At 47.5% G+C, this 17,153-nt stretch overlaps 1 protein-coding gene across 1 annotated transcript in view; it reads left to right on the forward strand.

Moving 5' to 3' along the window:
* Window positions 1-231: 231 nt before the first annotated feature.
* The window catches only part of LRRIQ3 (leucine rich repeats and IQ motif containing 3), a 68,407-nt gene continuing 51,485 nt past the window's right edge, over window positions 232-17,153 (forward strand). Inside the window, exons 1-3 of the mRNA XM_088470786.1 lie at window positions 232-268; window positions 1,072-1,189; window positions 10,019-10,297. Of these exons, the coding sequence (XP_088326912.1) occupies window positions 10,043-10,297 (255 nt within the window). The 5' untranslated portion in view covers window positions 232-268; window positions 1,072-1,189; window positions 10,019-10,042. The remainder of the gene's footprint in view (window positions 269-1,071; window positions 1,190-10,018; window positions 10,298-17,153) is intronic.

Below are 17,153 nucleotides of genomic sequence, written 5' to 3' on the forward strand. Positions count from 1 at the left end.
GCAGTGGCCGGTTCTTGCATGCGCACTGTGATGCATGCGCGTAACGCAAAACTCATCCGATTGCGTGCGTATTAGGAACTGCGATCCAAGCTGAATCAGGACCATAAGCTGCTCCTCAGACATGACACACAGTAGTCCTCAGCCTGCTGGCAGCAGTGTAAGGTGACTCCTGTCACTTTAAGGCCTGTGGTTTCCATAGGAGCAGAGTGTAACACACACAAGGAATCCCCAGGGAGAGACCAGGCGGCTGCACAGCTCAGTGCCACAGGTAACTGTATCAGCACGCAGGAAGCTGCCACTCGCTACAATGTATCCACCAACCTCTCCTGTAATGGGGACCCACAACATGAGGGGACACTTACTGCTGCTGCCGGCTGAGTGTGATTATAGTGATACAATCCTATTGCTGACCAGAGATGGGGTACAGGGAACTGTGCAATGCTAACACCCTGATCTCCCCAATCTCTCCAGGGTTTATATATATATATATATATATATATATATATTATATATATATATATTACACAATACCGGCACTCACTATAAGGCCGAATAGATACTTGCTGGGGTGCTCATCTTGGGGTAGAATACCCCTCCAAATATATATCTTATGCTGCCCATCCATTACACGATGCGGGGACGTCGGCATGATTACGACGCCGTCGTCTCCTGCGGGCTGTAGTGCATACACTGAACGTTCAGACGTTCAGTGTATGCAGATCAATCATCCCCGAACATGGCAACCTGACAGCAGTCGTCAGGTTGACCACCATGTTCGGGCGATGATTGATGTTAAAAACGACCAGCAGGCGCGCGCATCGCTGGTCATTTTTAACCTTTTACTGCCCGATTTGCGGGCGATTACCAAGCAATGGAGCAATAACGACCGTCGTTATCACTCCATCGCTAGGTAGAATCGCCTAGTGGATGGGCAGCTTTAGAAAAAACGTCACTCCCAGTGTTATTATCACAATATTATATTGATATAGTATTTTTATACAAATTGTCTCCTATCATTTTGAAGACATCTGTCACTTGTTATGTTACACTTGTTTATTCCCCTATCAACAGTGGTAGCCCGGGGACCCAGAGGGCGTCACTTCCGGTAAGATGTCACACATGAAACCGGTAGTAGAACGCTGGACGCCAGGGACATGGGCTACACGTTGTGGGACCTATGCACCTGTCTGTGAGTATAAATATATATGTTATGTTTTATTGTTATTTGTGTGTCCTGATGACGGGGGCGGACCCTGAAACGTTGCACAGTAAAACACTGGGTTTTGTTTGATTACTGCAGCCTGGGAGTGACGTTTTTTCTAAGATATATATATATATTCAAAATAAAGCACTTTATATATAATCACTTTCATACATACTGTACATATATATGTTATGTGTATTTACATATAAATTAGGGGTGAGCGGGTTCGGATTTCTGAAATCCGAACCCCCCCGAGCCCCCCCGATCCGAGTCCGATCCAAGTCAGGCTCGACTTTTCCCGCCTGACTCGGATCTGAAATCGAGGCAAAACGTCATCATCCCGCCTTCCGAGTCTCGCGGGTTTTGGATCCTATATAAGGTACCCGCGTGGGCGCCATTTTCTCACTCGGCTGTGGACAGTGAAGAGGGAGGGTGGGAGTTAGGGCTGTGTAGTGTAGTGTAGTGTAGTGCTGCTGTTGTCCACTACTTCAAAGTCCATAGGGGCTGGCTGTGTTGTGCTGTGCTGCTGTTGTTAATAGGGGCTGTGTCCACTACTTCAAAGTCCATAGGGGCTGGCTGGACTGTGTTGTGCAGTCAGTTCTCCATAGGGGCTGTGTCCACTCCAAAGTCCTGTGCAGTGTCCCAGTCCTAAAGGAGTGCTGTAGTGTTGTCCAGGGGGTGCTCTGTCCATCAGGGGTGCTCCCCCCAAGTGCTAAAAAAATAATATATTTTCTGTGTTTGTGAATTGTGTGCGCAGTAGCCGCACGTGCATCAACAAAGTAGTGCCAAGCGTGCGCCTGTGTCATAAGTAAAGGGCCGGCTGGCTTGACCGTTAAAGGGTGCTGTAACCCCCGAAAGTACACTCCAGTCCAAACCAAAAAAAAATTATTTTCTGTGTTTGTGAATTGTGTGCGCAGTAGCCGCACGTGCATCAACAAAGTAGTGCCAAGCGTGCGCCTGTGTCATAAGTAAAGGGCCGGCTGGCTTGACCGTTAAGGGTGCTGTAACCCCCGAAAGTACACTCCAGTCCAAACCAAAAAAAAAATTATTTTCTGTGTTTGTGAATTGTGTGCGCAGTAGCCGCACGTGCATCAACAAAGTAGTGCCAAGCGTGCGCCTGTGTCATAAGTAAAGGGCCGGCTGGCTTGACCGTTAAGGGTGCTGTAACCCCCGAAAGTACACTCCAGTCCAAACCAAAAAAAAAATTATTTTCTGTGTTTGTGAATTGTGTGCGCAGTAGCCGCACGTGCATCAACAAAGTAGTGCCAAGCGTGCGCCTGTGTCATAAGTAAAGGGCCGGCTGGCTTGACCATTAAGGGTGCTGTAACCCCCGAAAGTACACTCCAGTCCAAACCAAAAAAAAAATTATTTTCTGTGTTTGTGAATTGTGTGCGCAGTAGCAGCACGTGCATCAACAAAGTAGTGCCAAGCGTGCGCCTGTGTCATAAGTAAAGGGCCGGCTGGCTTGACCGTTAAGGGTGCTGTAACCCCCGAAAGTACACTCCAGTCCAAACCTAAAAAAAAATTATTTTCTGTGTTTGTGAATTGTGTGCGCAGTAGCCGCACGTGCATCAACAAAGTAGTGCCAAGAGTGCGCCTGTGTCATAAGTAAAGGGCCGGCTGGCTTGACCGTTAAAGGGTGCTGTAACCCCCGAAAGTACACTCCAGTCCAAACCAAAAAAAAAATATTTTCTGTGTTTGTGAATTGTGTGCGCAGTAGCCGCACGTGCATCAACAAAGTAGTGCCAAGAGTGCGCCTGTGTCATAAGTAAAGGGCCGGCTGGCTTGACTGTTAAAGGGTGCTGTAACCCCCGAAAGTACACTCCAGTCCAAACCAAAAAAAAATTATTTTCTGTGTTTGTGAATTGTGTGCGCAGTAGCCGCACGTGCATCAACAAAGTAGTGCCAAGAGTGCACCTGTGTCATAAGTAAAGGGCCGGCTGGCTTGACCGTTAAAGGGTGCTGTAACCCACAAAGTACACTCCAGTCCAAACCAAAAAAAAAATTATTTTCTGTGTTTAGCCACACGTATATATCAAATCGATATAACATAAATGGAGGACCAAACTTTCTCCGATAAAAATAAAATAGAGAAAGATCAAGAACCACTTCCTCCTAGTGCTGAAGCTGCTGCCACTAGTCATGACATAGACGATAACATGCTATCAACGTCGTCTGCCAAGGCCGATGCCCAATGTCATAGTAGAGGGCACATACAATCCCAAATGGCAAAGTTCAGGAAAATGACCTTGAAAAAGACATTTAAATCAGCTGAAGAGAAACGTAAACTTGCCAATATGCCATTTACGACACGGAGTGGCAAGGAACGGCTAAGGTCGATCCCTAGTATGTTCATGACTAGTGGTTCAGCTTCACATGACGATGGAAGCACTCCTCCCACTAAAAAAATCAAAAGAGTTAAGCTGGCAAAAGCACAGCGAAGAACTGTGCTTTCTAAGAAGATATCACAAATCCCCAAGGAGAGTCCAAGTGTGGTGGTGGTTGCGATGCCTGACCTTCCCAGCACTGGACGGGAAGAGGTGGCTCTTTCCACCATTTGCACGCCCCCTGCAAGTGCTGAAAGGAGCACCCACAGTCCACTTGCTGATATGCAAATTGAAGATGTCACTGTTGAAGTACAACAGGATGAGGATACTGGTGTAGCTGGCGCTGAGGAGGAAGTTGGCGAGGAGGATTCTGATGGTGATGTGGTTTGTTTAAATCAGGCTCCGGGGGAGACAGTTGTTGTCCGTGGGATGAAAAAGCCCATCACGGTCATGCCTGGGCAGAAGACCAAACATTCCACCTCTTTGGTCTGGCAATATTTCTATCCAAATCCGGACAACAACTGTCTTGCCATATGTACCATATGTAAAGGTGAAATAAGTAGGGGTAGGGATGTCAACCACCTAGGAACATCCTCCCTTATACGGCACCTGCAGCGCGTTCATAAAAAGTTACTGTCAAGTTCAGAAACTTTGGCTCAGACCGTAAGCAGTCCAGGGACACCTAAATCCCGTTGTCCTGTTGTATCCAAGCGCCTGCAAACCACACCGTCAACTCCCTCCTCGTCAATTTCCTCCTTAGTCAGGATCGGAAGTAGTCCTGCAGGCCATATCACTGGCATGACTGACTCTCCTATCCGGGATTCCTCCGGAGGATCCTGCATTGCTACGCCTACTGCTGCCGCTGCTGCTGTTGCTGCTGCTGGGAGTCGTTCATCATCCCAGAGAGGAAGTAGGAACACCACTACTTTTACTAAACAATTGACCCTCCAACAGTCCTTAGCGAGGAGGATGAAGTACGACAGCAGTCATCCTGAAGCAAAACGTATAACTGAGGCCTTGACTGCTATGTTGGTGTTAGACGTGCGTCCGGTATCCGCCATTAGTGCAGTGGGATTTAGACAATTGATGGAGGTAGTGTGTCCCCGGTTCCAAATCCCGTCTAGATTCCACTTCGCTAGGCAGGCGATACCGAGACTGTACAGAAACGTCAGAAAAAGTGTCCTCAGTGTCCTGAAAAATGCCGTTGTACACAATGTCCACTTAACCACGGACATGTGGACAAGTGGAACAGGGCAGACTAAGGACTATATGACTGTGACAGCCCACTGGGTAGATGTATCACCTTACGCAGCAACAGCAGCAGCGTCACCAGTAGCAGCATCTCAGAAACGCCAGCTCGTTACAAGGCAGGCTACGCTGTGTATCACCGGTTTCAGTAAGAGGCACACCGCCGACAACCTCTTAGAGAAACTGAGGGAAATCATCGCCCAGTGGCTTACCCCACTTAGACTCTCCTGGGGATTTGTGATATCTGACAACGCCACCAATATTGTGCGGGCATTACATCTGGGCAAATTCCAGCACGTCCCATGTTTTGCTCACACAATAAACTTGGTGGTGCAGAATTTTCTGAAAAGCGACAGGGGCATGCAGGAGACGCTTTGGGTGGCCCGAAAAATTTCTGGCCACTTTCGCCATTCAGCGACTGCGTGCCGAAGACTGGAGCGCCAGCAAACACTCTTGAACCTGCCCCGCCATCACCTGAAGCAAGAGGTTGTGACGCGGTGGAACTCAACCCTCTATATGCTTCAGAGGATGGAGGAGCAGCAAAAGGCCATACAAGCCTATACATCCACCTATGACATAGGCAAAGGAGGGGGTATGCACCTGACTCAAGCGCAGTGGAGAATGATTTCCGTGTTGTGCAAGGTTCTCCAGCCCTTCGAACTTGCCACACGTGAAGTCAGTTCAGACACAGCCAGCTTGAGTCAGGTCATTCCCCTCATCAGGCTTTTGCAGAAGCAGCTGGAGAAAGTGAAGGAGGAGCTAAGATGGAGCGATTCCGCTCGGCATGTGGGACTTGTGGATGAAGCCCTTCATTCGCTTTGCCAGGATTCCAGGGTGGTCAATCTGTTGAAATCAGACCACTACATTTTGGCCACCGTGCTTGATCCTAGGTTTAAAGCCTATGTGGTGTCTCTCTTTCCGGCCGACACAAGCCTGCAGAGGTGCAAAGACCTGCTGGTGAACACACTGTCAGCTGAAGCGGAACGTGACACGTCAACGGCTCCTTCTTCATTTTCTCCCGCAACTGGGGCTGCCAGGAAAAAACTTAGGTATCCTAAGCAACCCGCTGGCGGTGATGCAGGGCAGGCAGGACCAAGTTTGGACATCAGGTCCGGACTGAAGGACCTGGCAACAATTTCTGACATGTCTACTGTCACTGCATATGATACTGTCACCATTGACAGAATGGTGGAGGATTACATCGGTGACAGCATCCAAGTAGGCATGTCAGACAGTCCATACCTGTACTGGCAGGAAAAAGAGGCAATTTGGAGGCCCCTGTACAAGCTGGCTCTATTTTACCTGAGTTGCCCCCCCTCCAGTGTGTACTCCGAAAGAGTGTTTAGTGCAGCCGGGAACCTTGTCAGCGAAAGGCGTAGGAGGTTGCTTCCACAGAATGTGGAGAAGATGATGTTCATCAAAATGAATTATCAGCTCTTCCAGGGAGACCAGCCTCCAGAAGGTACAGAGGGACCTGTGGTGGTGGATTCAAGTGGGGACGAGTTAATACTTTGTGAGGATGAGGATGTACACACTGAAGAGGGTGAGGAATCGGTGGATGAGGAGGATGAGGATGACATCTTGCCTCCGTAGAGCCAGTTTGTGCAGGGACACATTAATTGCCAGCTTGTTTTGTGGGGGCCCAAACGAACAAATCATTTCAGCCACAGTTGTGTGGCAGACCCTGGCGCTGAAATGATTGATTTGTTAAAGTGTGCATGTCCTGTTTATACAACATAAGGGTGGGTGGGAGGGCCCAAGGACAATTCCATCTTGCACTTCTTTTTTTTCTTTGCATTATGTACAGTTTGGGGCCTAGTTTTTCTAACTGCCATCCTGTCTGCCACTGCAGTGTCACTCCTAGATGGGTCACGTGTTTGTGCCGCCCACTCGTGTCGCTTAGCATAGTCATCCAGCTACCTCGGTGCAACCTTTTGGACATAAAAACACTATTGTGAGGTGTGAGGTGTTCAGAATAGACTGGAAATGAGTGGAAATTAAGGTTATTGAGGTTAATAATAGTATAGGAGCAGAGAAACCAACAAATTCTGTGATTTTAGCTGTTTGTATGCTTTTTAAAAAAAAAATACAGATCCAAAACACAAAACCCAGAACCCAAAACACGGAAGGGTGGTTTTGGCAAAACCAATCCAGATCCAAAACACGAAGAAAGATCCAGATCCAAAACCAAAACACAAAACACGAAAAGTGGCCGGTGCACACCCCTAATATAAATAATAGCAACAATTTTCATAAAATATATTTTTATTAACGTTATTTTAGTACGTACAACATTAGTAACTGAAGTATCTGCCTTTTGTAAATCCTGACCAGTGGGCCTGATTCAGATGCGCTCGCAAAAAGCGAGCACTCGCTCTGAATCAGGGGCGGGCGCAGGTTTTTTTAGTTGCAGCCTCTTACCACCCACAGCTATTGCGAGCGGCCATGATGATGGTCGCGATGGTCAAGACCATCGCGACCATCGGGCTTGCGACGAGACGCTTGTTGTAGGGTCTCGTGGCCGAAAGCCCCAGAGAGCTTCTCAAATAGAGCCGGAAGCTCTCCCACTGACATCACTGGTGATGTCAGTGGGGCCGCCCACAAACGGCAGGCGTTCGCATGTGAACGCCTCCGTTTGTGAAGCCTCCACGCTTACCAAATGGGATGAACTGTCGATCGACATCGACAGCCGCCCCTTTTGTAGTGAGTCTCCGGGGCAGGCGCACGCGCAGTGCACACGCCGCGCATTCGCACTGGCCACCATCGATGCAATGCGCTTGCGAGCGGGTCTGAATCAGGCCCAGTGTTCATACATATCATATACACTGTTAGTGCATGTCTAATAATTTGCCACTATGGGGGGAATTCAATTAGATGCGAAAATGTGAAAACTTAACGTCAGAGAATAGGTGCGATATGTTTGCGTCTTTTGTCTATGCGCGCTCCCGTTATTTTTGCACTACGCAATTACAGAAGATGCAAAAACGCATTTGCACGAAAACTCTTCTTGGAGTAACCAACGAAAAGTACAGGTGAATTTGGCAAAAGCTGTCTGTACCCCTTAAAATAGGTACCTGACATACTGTAGGTGGTCAGCTTAGAAGTGTATCAGTGGCCCTGATAAAAGTATTTGGGGTTCTTACATTGTGCCAAATGGCTGTTATATGCATATTTATATAAGTTTGGAAAAATTATAAAAAGATATTTTATTTTATTTAGACAAAATAAATGCTGCAGTTAAATTGGGGATACATTAAAATTGGTGCAAGAATATTTTTGAGTCAAAAAGTGCACTTTTAAAATTTTTTAAAATTACACCAGCTCCTTGCAAAGGCTGCAATGGTACTCGATTGTACCGATGGTTTCGCAGTCCTGCTAAACATTACGGATGTGTGCTAAGTAAAGTGGGCATCCTCGTGTAGTATAACGGCGGCTTTCCGATCGCAATGTATTAGCATACTATCGCAGTTGTATTCGCAGTTGCGTTCCTTGCTGAATCAAGCCCCAAGTTCCAACATTTTTAGCTAATGTAAGGATTTTGCACAACTTTTCACCTGCTCTGAGATGGTGAAACAGTTTGCCGTTTTTTGTCTAATGGAGGAGTCACACGTGAAAAAAATTTTGACAATTGGATTGCACAATACGCATTTTTGTGCTAAAAGTGCGAAAACTTTTCACCAAAACGCGGCTTTTCACGGCTACTTGAATCAGGATCTAGTTATACGAGTATGTGTATTTATTTATTTTTTACAGTCAAATATACGCAATCAATAAACAAATAATGTAGGGCTCAATTTAACAATACACAACATTGCCAAAGACGACCAAAATAGGCTCCACTCACAGAGCACTTACTTACAATACAGGTTAGGGATGCAGGCAAGATACCGGCGGGCACTATCCCGGCCGCCGATATCCCGACACATCCCAACAGGGGAGTAAAGATAGGCGTTGAAATCCTGGCGCCTATCCTTAGCCACACTACGGAATCCCAACACCCGGCTTACTGAACGAAGGTATGCCGGGTGTCTTAGTGTCTAGCCGCGGGGGGTGGGGGGGGGGTGGGTTAGGTTTAGGGACCCCCGGGGGGAATTATGGTTAGGCACCCCCCCTGGTGGGTTAGGATAAGGGAAGGGGGGTTAGGCTTAGGCACAACTAGGGGGGTTAGGCACCCCCCGGGAGGGTTAGGTTTAGGGTGCAGGGAGGGGGGTTAGGGTTAGGCACTAGAGGGGGAGGTTAGGGTACTTACTTTTAGCTGTTGGGAGTTCGAGCTGCTGTCGCTATTTAGCCGCTGGCATTACATACCGATTCCTACAGGTTAGGTAGACCGCCCAACCATGAAATGGGGAGGGTGAATGACCTGCGCAGTGGCTGAATAAGCAAGGATCGCACTTGCTAATATGCATGCAATCGGCCGATTGTTACATTCTGCATATGCAGTGCGCGAACTAGCTATGGCGATCGGGACTGCGACCGCAGAGGCTACACAGACCCCTCGCAGAGTGATTGACAGGAAGCACTGTTTATGGGTGGTGACGGGGTCGGGGAAACGCAAGCGTGCCAGTGCATTCGCACAGTGTTGCAGGGATGTGCATAAATTAGCCACTGCGATGTCATGCGCAGTGTGAGTACTCATAGCGTGCGCGGTGGTTAGCAATTTCTGAGTAAGGTCAGGGCTCGTGCAAGTGTGCGTGAGGCTGCGATGGTACTCGACTGTACCGATGGTTTCGCTATTCTGCTAAGCATTACGGATGTGTGTAAAGTAAAGTGGACGCCCTTATGTTGTGCTGAGTTTGCATTGCGATTGCAATGGATTTGCTTGCTATCGCAGTTGAACTGCGTGCATACACAGTATTGCGATCAGTAGTGAATCTGGCCCACAGTCTTACTTTCTGGTTTACCCTCTTATATATAAAGTTTTACACTTTAATGGAAGGTATTCTCATTCCCATAACTAGTTTTTGAAAAACCTACTTTGTCCCACAAAAACCTCACCCTAATAAATCTGGGAAGAGAAATGCAGATTGTTTCATTATTTATATTTACAAATATTGCATTTGAAACATTACATAACTTATTGCAGTATTCATGTAATTTCAGGAACATATTTGTGCAATCAGCAGTTTAATTAAGATTCAAATGCAGGGTAAACATTATTTACAACAATCAACATCTTTCTACACAGAGCTAACACGTCTCATGTATTAATATTAATAAAATTAGGAATATTCTATTTCAGGACACTGGTCGCTGATTTAACAAGATGGAAGATAATTATCTGCTATCGGCCTCTGAATGCCTTCTGTTGGCTCACGGACTTGCTCTCGGTAATCGCCAGGCTAAGACGCTTGACGAACTTGTCATTTTGTACTTAAGCAAACTGCTCTTAAAGGAAGTGGATCTGATACAATATTGCACCGCTCTCCAATCCTGCACCCTGGCTAATAACTTCATTACAGACATCGCAGCTATGAGAGGATGTGTGCGTGTTGTAAAGATGGATTTGCATGGAAATCAGGTACGTCATTTGCATCAAATGTATTTCTAGGTACTTTCTGGTATTTAACACAAGGCTGCAATATTCTGCTTCCTGTCACTATCAGGAACCTCCCCAAAAAAAGGTTTAATATCCTAATAGCACAACATTTAACGAGTAGTCACCATCACACAGGCTGTAGATTGATATGCTGCAGTCTTATATATGTTATTTATCTTATTTATGTAGCGCTGCACATAGTGGAAAGAATATACACATACATACAGTATTTGTCTGCTTTCACGGAATGGCAGGGAAGCTCCCGACCACCCCAGAGCCGGCCCTAGGCATAGACAAACTAAGCAAATGCCTAGGGCATTTGGAATGCCTTGGGGCACCCAAGCCCGACTAGGGCCAGCAGAGGATTAAGGCAGGCACAGCCGCTGGCTGGGCAGAGACTATGGCAGCTGGTACCGTCACTGTGCAGCGTCCATGATTGGAGCTCAGCTGACAGCTCTGATCGGGCCTGGCAGCAGCAAACAGTGAGTGGGCAGCGGCAGTTTGCGTGGATGGGGCATCTGGACGATGGCTAGTGGTTAGCACTGGTGCTGAGCTGGGAGAGAGATGAAGGGTGCTGTGCTGGCTGAGGCGTGCTGCGCTGAGTGAGGGGTGCTGTGCTGGGACAAGGGTGTTGGGTGAGGGGTACTGTGCTGTGATCTGTGCTGGGAGAAGGGTGCTATGATGGGTGCTGTGCTGTGATCTGTGCTGGGTGAGGAGCGCAGCACAATGGGGAAACGGGCCACATGCATTGAGACCACACCCCTTCTGTGAGGCCACACACTTTTTCAGGATCCCATGGGGGTGGGGCACCACCCAAAATCTTGCCTACTAGGGCTCTAATTTTGCTAGGGCCGGCTCTGGACCACCCGGAAGAGTGGGCAAGTCTCCCGGCTGGCTGCTTCCATTTCGGGAAACAGAGGGCATCGCTGCCCCCTCCCTGCCCCCAAACGGCAGCAGACTGTCAATCGCTGACAGCCTGCGCAGATTCCCGAACATCAGGAAACAATTCCCGAACCTCGGGAATCTGCGTTCATCAGTGCACTGCTGAATTCTGCCCTATCTTCTGTGTGTTTGCTTTATTAAACTAAACTGATGACATAGACAACCACAGGCACACAGACAGTAAGGAGTGATAACAAAAAATGGTCTGATTGTGAGTAGGGAGCAAAACAAAAAGAGCAAGTAACTGTGCACCTGGGGCAAACTATGCTGCACTGCAAGGTGTTGCAAATACTTAAATGTTTATTATTTTTGCATGCAGGGTAAGTAGTGGCTGATTTTGCATGTAGCCCACACATGCTGGACAGCTTTATTATTACACTGCAATGACACGCCCCTCCCAAATCTAAAGCTGGGTACACACACATACTTACTTACCCTCCTGGAACAGCCGGGAGTAGTCTCATGAAAATAGGGTGGTGCATCCGGCCGCCCGGAAAAGCGAGCAAGTCTCCCGGCCAGACTCCTTCCTCCGCCCCCCCCCCCCCCCACACACGAACACCCATGCGGGGGGAGGGGGGGCTGATGGCGCAATTTGTGCTGGATCACGTGATCATGGCCCCACCATCTGCTTCACAATCTTGCAATTGTGTAGCAGGGCCACCATGATGCAATTGTGTGGTCACTCCGCCACTAATTCTGTGTAATGTCCCCGGTCACACCCTGCCTGTGCTGCGCCATATCGTGAGTACGCCCGATCGGGCGTGCTGCTCATTGGCACAATGCAACGGCATGATACACCGAGCCATTCATACACACTGCACGATGCAGTGGACGACGGCACGATGTGTAGTTCCATGCTGCATTTAGCGCCATGGCGTTGTCCATCTGCACAGCAGATGGGATGATGCAATGAAAGAGGTAGCATGGAAGTACCCATCGCGCCGCCATTCTCTGCATTGTGCAGTGTGTACGGTATCATACCGGTGGCATCGGACTGTTGCTGGGTACACATATCGTGTAGTGTGTACCCAGCTCTACTCTCTCTGCACGTCTTACATCTCCCCCACCTGCAGTGCAGCATGGGGTTATCAAGGTGCAAAGTTACTGGCTTTGCTTTACTCTCAGCTCAGAATGAGCCCTAATGTGCTCCAGGACTTTGTGTCCTCAGTTTTTAACAAATTAAATATTAAAATAAAAATATTTTAAATCTTTTTGTCAGTATCAGGTAACACTTTCATTGTCCCCACTTTTATCTGTGTAACAGCGGCAGCATACTTATAGGGGTATTCAATATGGGTGCGATAACATCGTTTTTTGCGTTAATATCACTGGTTTTAGTTTTACACCGTATTCAATTTCAAAGACTTATCGCAGTTTTGAAAAGTCTTTGATAAAAAACGGGGATAACTTTTCACCATTGAATAGGTATCGAAAAAAAGTGCAGAATTGGGGTTTAGGGGTGCAGGCTTAAAAAAAATAGCCTGCACCCCTGAGATTGACATTTAAAATAGAACTGTGTCAAAAAAAGTTTTAAAAAAAAATAGGGACACCCCAAAAAATTAATAAAAAAATTGGGGTGCAAAAAAAAAAAATGGAAAAAATTGTTAAACAATAGGGAAATAGGTTCAGGGCTATTCTGCAAGTATGCGGCACATGTTTTCTAGAATAGATTATAGCGGCAGGTGCACAAATGCAGAATTTTTAAAAACTTACTTTAGGGACACCAAAATATGCTAGTACCCATTTTCATGTACCCCAAATTTGATGGGACCACTTAAAAAAACGAAAAAAATAACCTAAGTGCTCTTCTGCATCACTTCTTCAATGTCGGGAAAAAAGCACCGGCTGCGGCTATTTAAATCCCCGACTTTCAATTAAAAGCTAAAACGGGGGTATCCATAGTGTTCCCCCATGTTTTTACAACTTTAGGGGGTCTTACAATTACTTTAAGGAAAAATTCGTAACTTTACGCAAATCCAACTTCGGAGTTTCCCGTTTTCGTTAATTTTATTTTGAATACGGGGATAAGCGGGAGCGCGCACCATACCTTTACGCAGAAAAAAACTCTGATATGAAACGTTAACGTCGCCAGGGAAGTTAACCTTTCATATTGAATAACCCTCTTAGAGGTCTATTTACTAAGCAGTGTTAGGAGACAGAGTAAAAAGTGATAAGAAAGTGATAAGGTGCCAGCCAATCAGCTCCCAACTGCCATCTCACAGGCTGTGTTTGAAAAATGACAGTTGGGAGCTGATTGGCTGGCACCTTATCACTGTCTTATCACTTTTCACTCTGTCTCCTAACACTGCTTAGTAAATAGACCCCCTAGCGACTTTTAAGTAGTCCTTTCCGAGAGCAGCCGCAGAGAACCTGGTGCTCTCAGCTTCGGAGGGCGGGGCCAGGCTATAGCTGTCATTAGGCCCCGCCCCCTCTACAGTAAATCCCCACGATTTGTGGGTCCGTGAGGAGGGGGTGGGGCTGAATGATGTGATTTGCGTGAATAAGCCCCACCCCCTCAAAACGGACCCGCAAATTTCCTGGAAAATCTCCCCATCCTGCTCACTTCACTAGGAAGTAGGCCGGAAGCGGGATATCTGCCTACTCCTCCGGGGGTGCGGAGGGTTACCTGAAAAATTGGGAGCCTCCCGCAACTCTCGGGAGAGTAGGCATATATGATATGAGCAGCAGAGCTGTCATAGAGAGAGCGAGACAGGTGTGAGATTAAAGTGCAGGTTTGTAGATGTGAAGATGTTGCCCATAGCAACCAATCAGACCAATCAGATTCTAGCTATTATCTTCTAGAAGGTGCTAGATAACTGTTAAGTAGAATCTTATTGGTTGCTATGGGCAACATCTCCATTTCTAAAAACCTGCACTTTAGTAAATATACCCCAAGGACTATCATGAGTAAATTTACTAAAGTGAGAGTTTTTAAAAGTGGAGATGTTGCCCATAGCAACTAGGGGTGAGCGGGTTCGGATTTCTGAAATCCGAACCCCCCCGAGCCCCCCCGATCCGAGTCCGATCCGAGTCAGGCTCGACTTTTCCCGCCTGACTCGGATCTGACATCGAGGCAAAACGTCATCATCCCGCCTTCCGAGTCTCGCGGGTTTTGGATCCTATATAAGGTACCCGCGTCGGCGCCATTTTCTCACTCGGCTGTGGACAGTGAAGAGGGAGGGTGGGAGTTAGTGCTGTGTAGTGTAGTGTAGTGTAGTGCTGCTGTTGTCCACTACTTCAAAGTCCATAGGGGCTGGCTGTGTTGTGCTGTGCTGCTGTTGTTAATAGGGGCTGTGTCCACTACTTCAAAGTCCATAGGGGCTGGCTGGACTGTGTTGTGCAGTCAGTTCTCCATAGGGGCTGTGTCCACTCCAAAGTCCTGTGCAGTGTCCCAGTCCTAAAGGGGTGCTGTAGTGTTGTCCAGGGGGTGCTCTGTCCATCAGGGGTGCTCCCCCCAAGTGCTAAAAAAATAATATATTTTCTGTGTTTGTGAATTGTGTGCGCAGTAGCCGCACGTGCATCAACAAAGTAGTGCCAAGCGTGCGCCTGTGTCATAAGTAAAGGGCCGGCTGGCTTGACCGTTAAGGGTGCTGTAACCCCCGAAAGTACACTCCAGTCCAAACCAAAAAAAAAATTATTTTCTGTGTTTGTGAATTGTGTGCGCAGTAGCCGCACGTGCATCAACAAAGTAGTGCCAAGCGTGCGCCTGTGTCATAAGTAAAGGGCCGGCTGGCTTGACCGTTAAGGGTGCTGTAACCCCCGAAAGTACACTCCAGTCCAAACCAAAAAAAAAATTATTTTCTGTGTTTGTGAATTGTGTGCGCAGTAGCCGCACGTGCATCAACAAAGTAGTGCCAAGCGTGCGCCTGTGTCATAAGTAAAGGGCCGGCTGGCTTGACCGTTAAGGGTGCTGTAACCCCCGAAAGTACACTCCAGTCCAAACCTAAAAAAAAATTATTTTCTGTGTTTGTGAATTGTGTGCGCAGTAGCCGCACGTGCATCAACAAAGTAGTGCCAAGCGTGCGCCTGTGTCATAAGTAAAGGGCCGGCTGGCTTGACCGTTAAAGGGTGCTGTAACCCCCGAAAGTACACTCCAGTCCAAACCAAAAAAAAATTATTTTCTGTGTTTGTGAATTGTGTGCGCAGTAGCCGCACGTGCATCAACAAAGTAGTGCCAAGCGTGCGCCTGTGTCATAAGTAAAGGGCCGGCTGGCTTGACCGTTAAGGGTGCTGTAACCCCCGAAAGTACACTCCAGTCCAAACCTAAAAAAAAATTATTTTCTGTGTTTGTGAATTGTGTGCGCAGTAGCCGCACGTGCATCAACAAAGTAGTGCCAAGAGTGCCCCTGTGTCATAAGTAAAGGGCCGGCTGGCTTGACCGTTAAAGGGTGCTGTAACCCCCGAAAGTACACTCCAGTCCAAACCAAAAAAAAATTATTTTCTGTGTTTGTGAATTGTGTGCGCAGTAGCCGCACGTGCATCAACAAAGTAGTGCCAAGCGTGCGCCTGTGTCATAAGTAAAGGGCCGGCTGGCTTGACCGTTAAAGGGTGCTGTAACCCCTGAAAGTACACTCCAGTCCAAACCAAAAAAAAATTATTTTCTGTGTTTGTGAATTGTGTGCGCAGTAGCCGCACGTGCATCAACAAAGTAGTGTCAAGCGTTCGCCTGTGTCATAAGTAAAGGGCCGGCTGGCTTGACCGTTAAGGGTGCTGTAACCCCCGAAAGTACACTCCAGTCCAAACCAAAAAAAAAATTATTTTCTGTGTTTGTGAATTGTGTGCGCAGTAGCCGCACGTGCATCAACAAAGTAGTGCCAAGCGTGCGCCTGTGTCATAAGTAAAGGGCCGGCTGGCTTGACCGTTAAGGGTGCTGTAACCCCCGAAAGTACACTCCAGTCCAAACCAAAAAAAAAATTATTTTCTGTGTTTGTGAATTGTGTGCGCAGTAGCCGCACGTGCATCAACAAAGTAGTGCCAAGCGTGCGCCTGTGTCATAAGTAAAGGGCCGGCTGGCTTGACCGTTAAGGGTGCTGTAACCCCCGAAAGTACACTCCAGTCCAAACCAAAAAAAAAATTATTTTCTGTGTTTGTGAATTGTGTGCGCAGTAGCCGCACGTGCATCAACAAAGTAGTGCCAAGCGTGCGCCTGTGTCATAAGTAAAGGGCCGGCTGGCTTGACCGTTAAGGGTGCTGTAACCCCCGAAAGTACACTCCAGTCCAAACCTAAAAAAAAATTATTTTCTGTGTTTGTGAATTGTGTGCGCAGTAGCCGCACGTGCATCAACAAAGTAGTGCCAAGCATGCGCCTGTGTCATAAGTAAAGGGCCGGCTGGCTTGACCGTTAAAGGGTGCTGTAACCCCCGAAAGTACACTCCAGTCCAAACCAAAAAAAAATTATTTTCTGTGTTTGTGAATTGTGTGCGCAGTAGCCGCACGTGCATCAACAAAGTAGTGCCAAGCGTGCGCCTGTGTCATAAGTAAAGGGCCGGCTGGCTTGACCGTTAAGGGTGCTGTAACCCCCGAAAGTACACTCCAGTCCAAACCAAAAAAAAATTATTTTCTGTGTTTGTGAATTGTGTGCGCAGTAGCCGCACGTGCATCAACAAAGTAGTGCCAAGCGTGCGCCTGTGTCATAAGTAAAGGGCCGGCTGGCTTGACCGTTAAAGGGTGCTGTAACCCCCAAAGTACACTCCAGTCCAAACCAAAAAAAAATTATTTTCTGTGTTTGTGAATTGTGTGCGCAGTAGCCGCACGTGCATCAACAAAGTAGTGCCAAGAGTGCGCCTGTGTCATAAGTAAAGGGCCGGCTGGCTTGACCGTTAAAGGGTGCTGTAACCCACAAAGTACACTCCAGTCCGAACCAAAAAAAAATGTATTTTCTGTGTTTAGCCGCACG

The sequence above is a fragment of the Taudactylus pleione genome, unplaced genomic scaffold, assembly GCF_031769625.1.
Source record: "Taudactylus pleione unplaced genomic scaffold, aTauple2 ptg000103l, whole genome shotgun sequence".
In the NCBI taxonomy this organism is placed as follows: domain Eukaryota; kingdom Metazoa; phylum Chordata; class Amphibia; order Anura; family Myobatrachidae; genus Taudactylus; species Taudactylus pleione.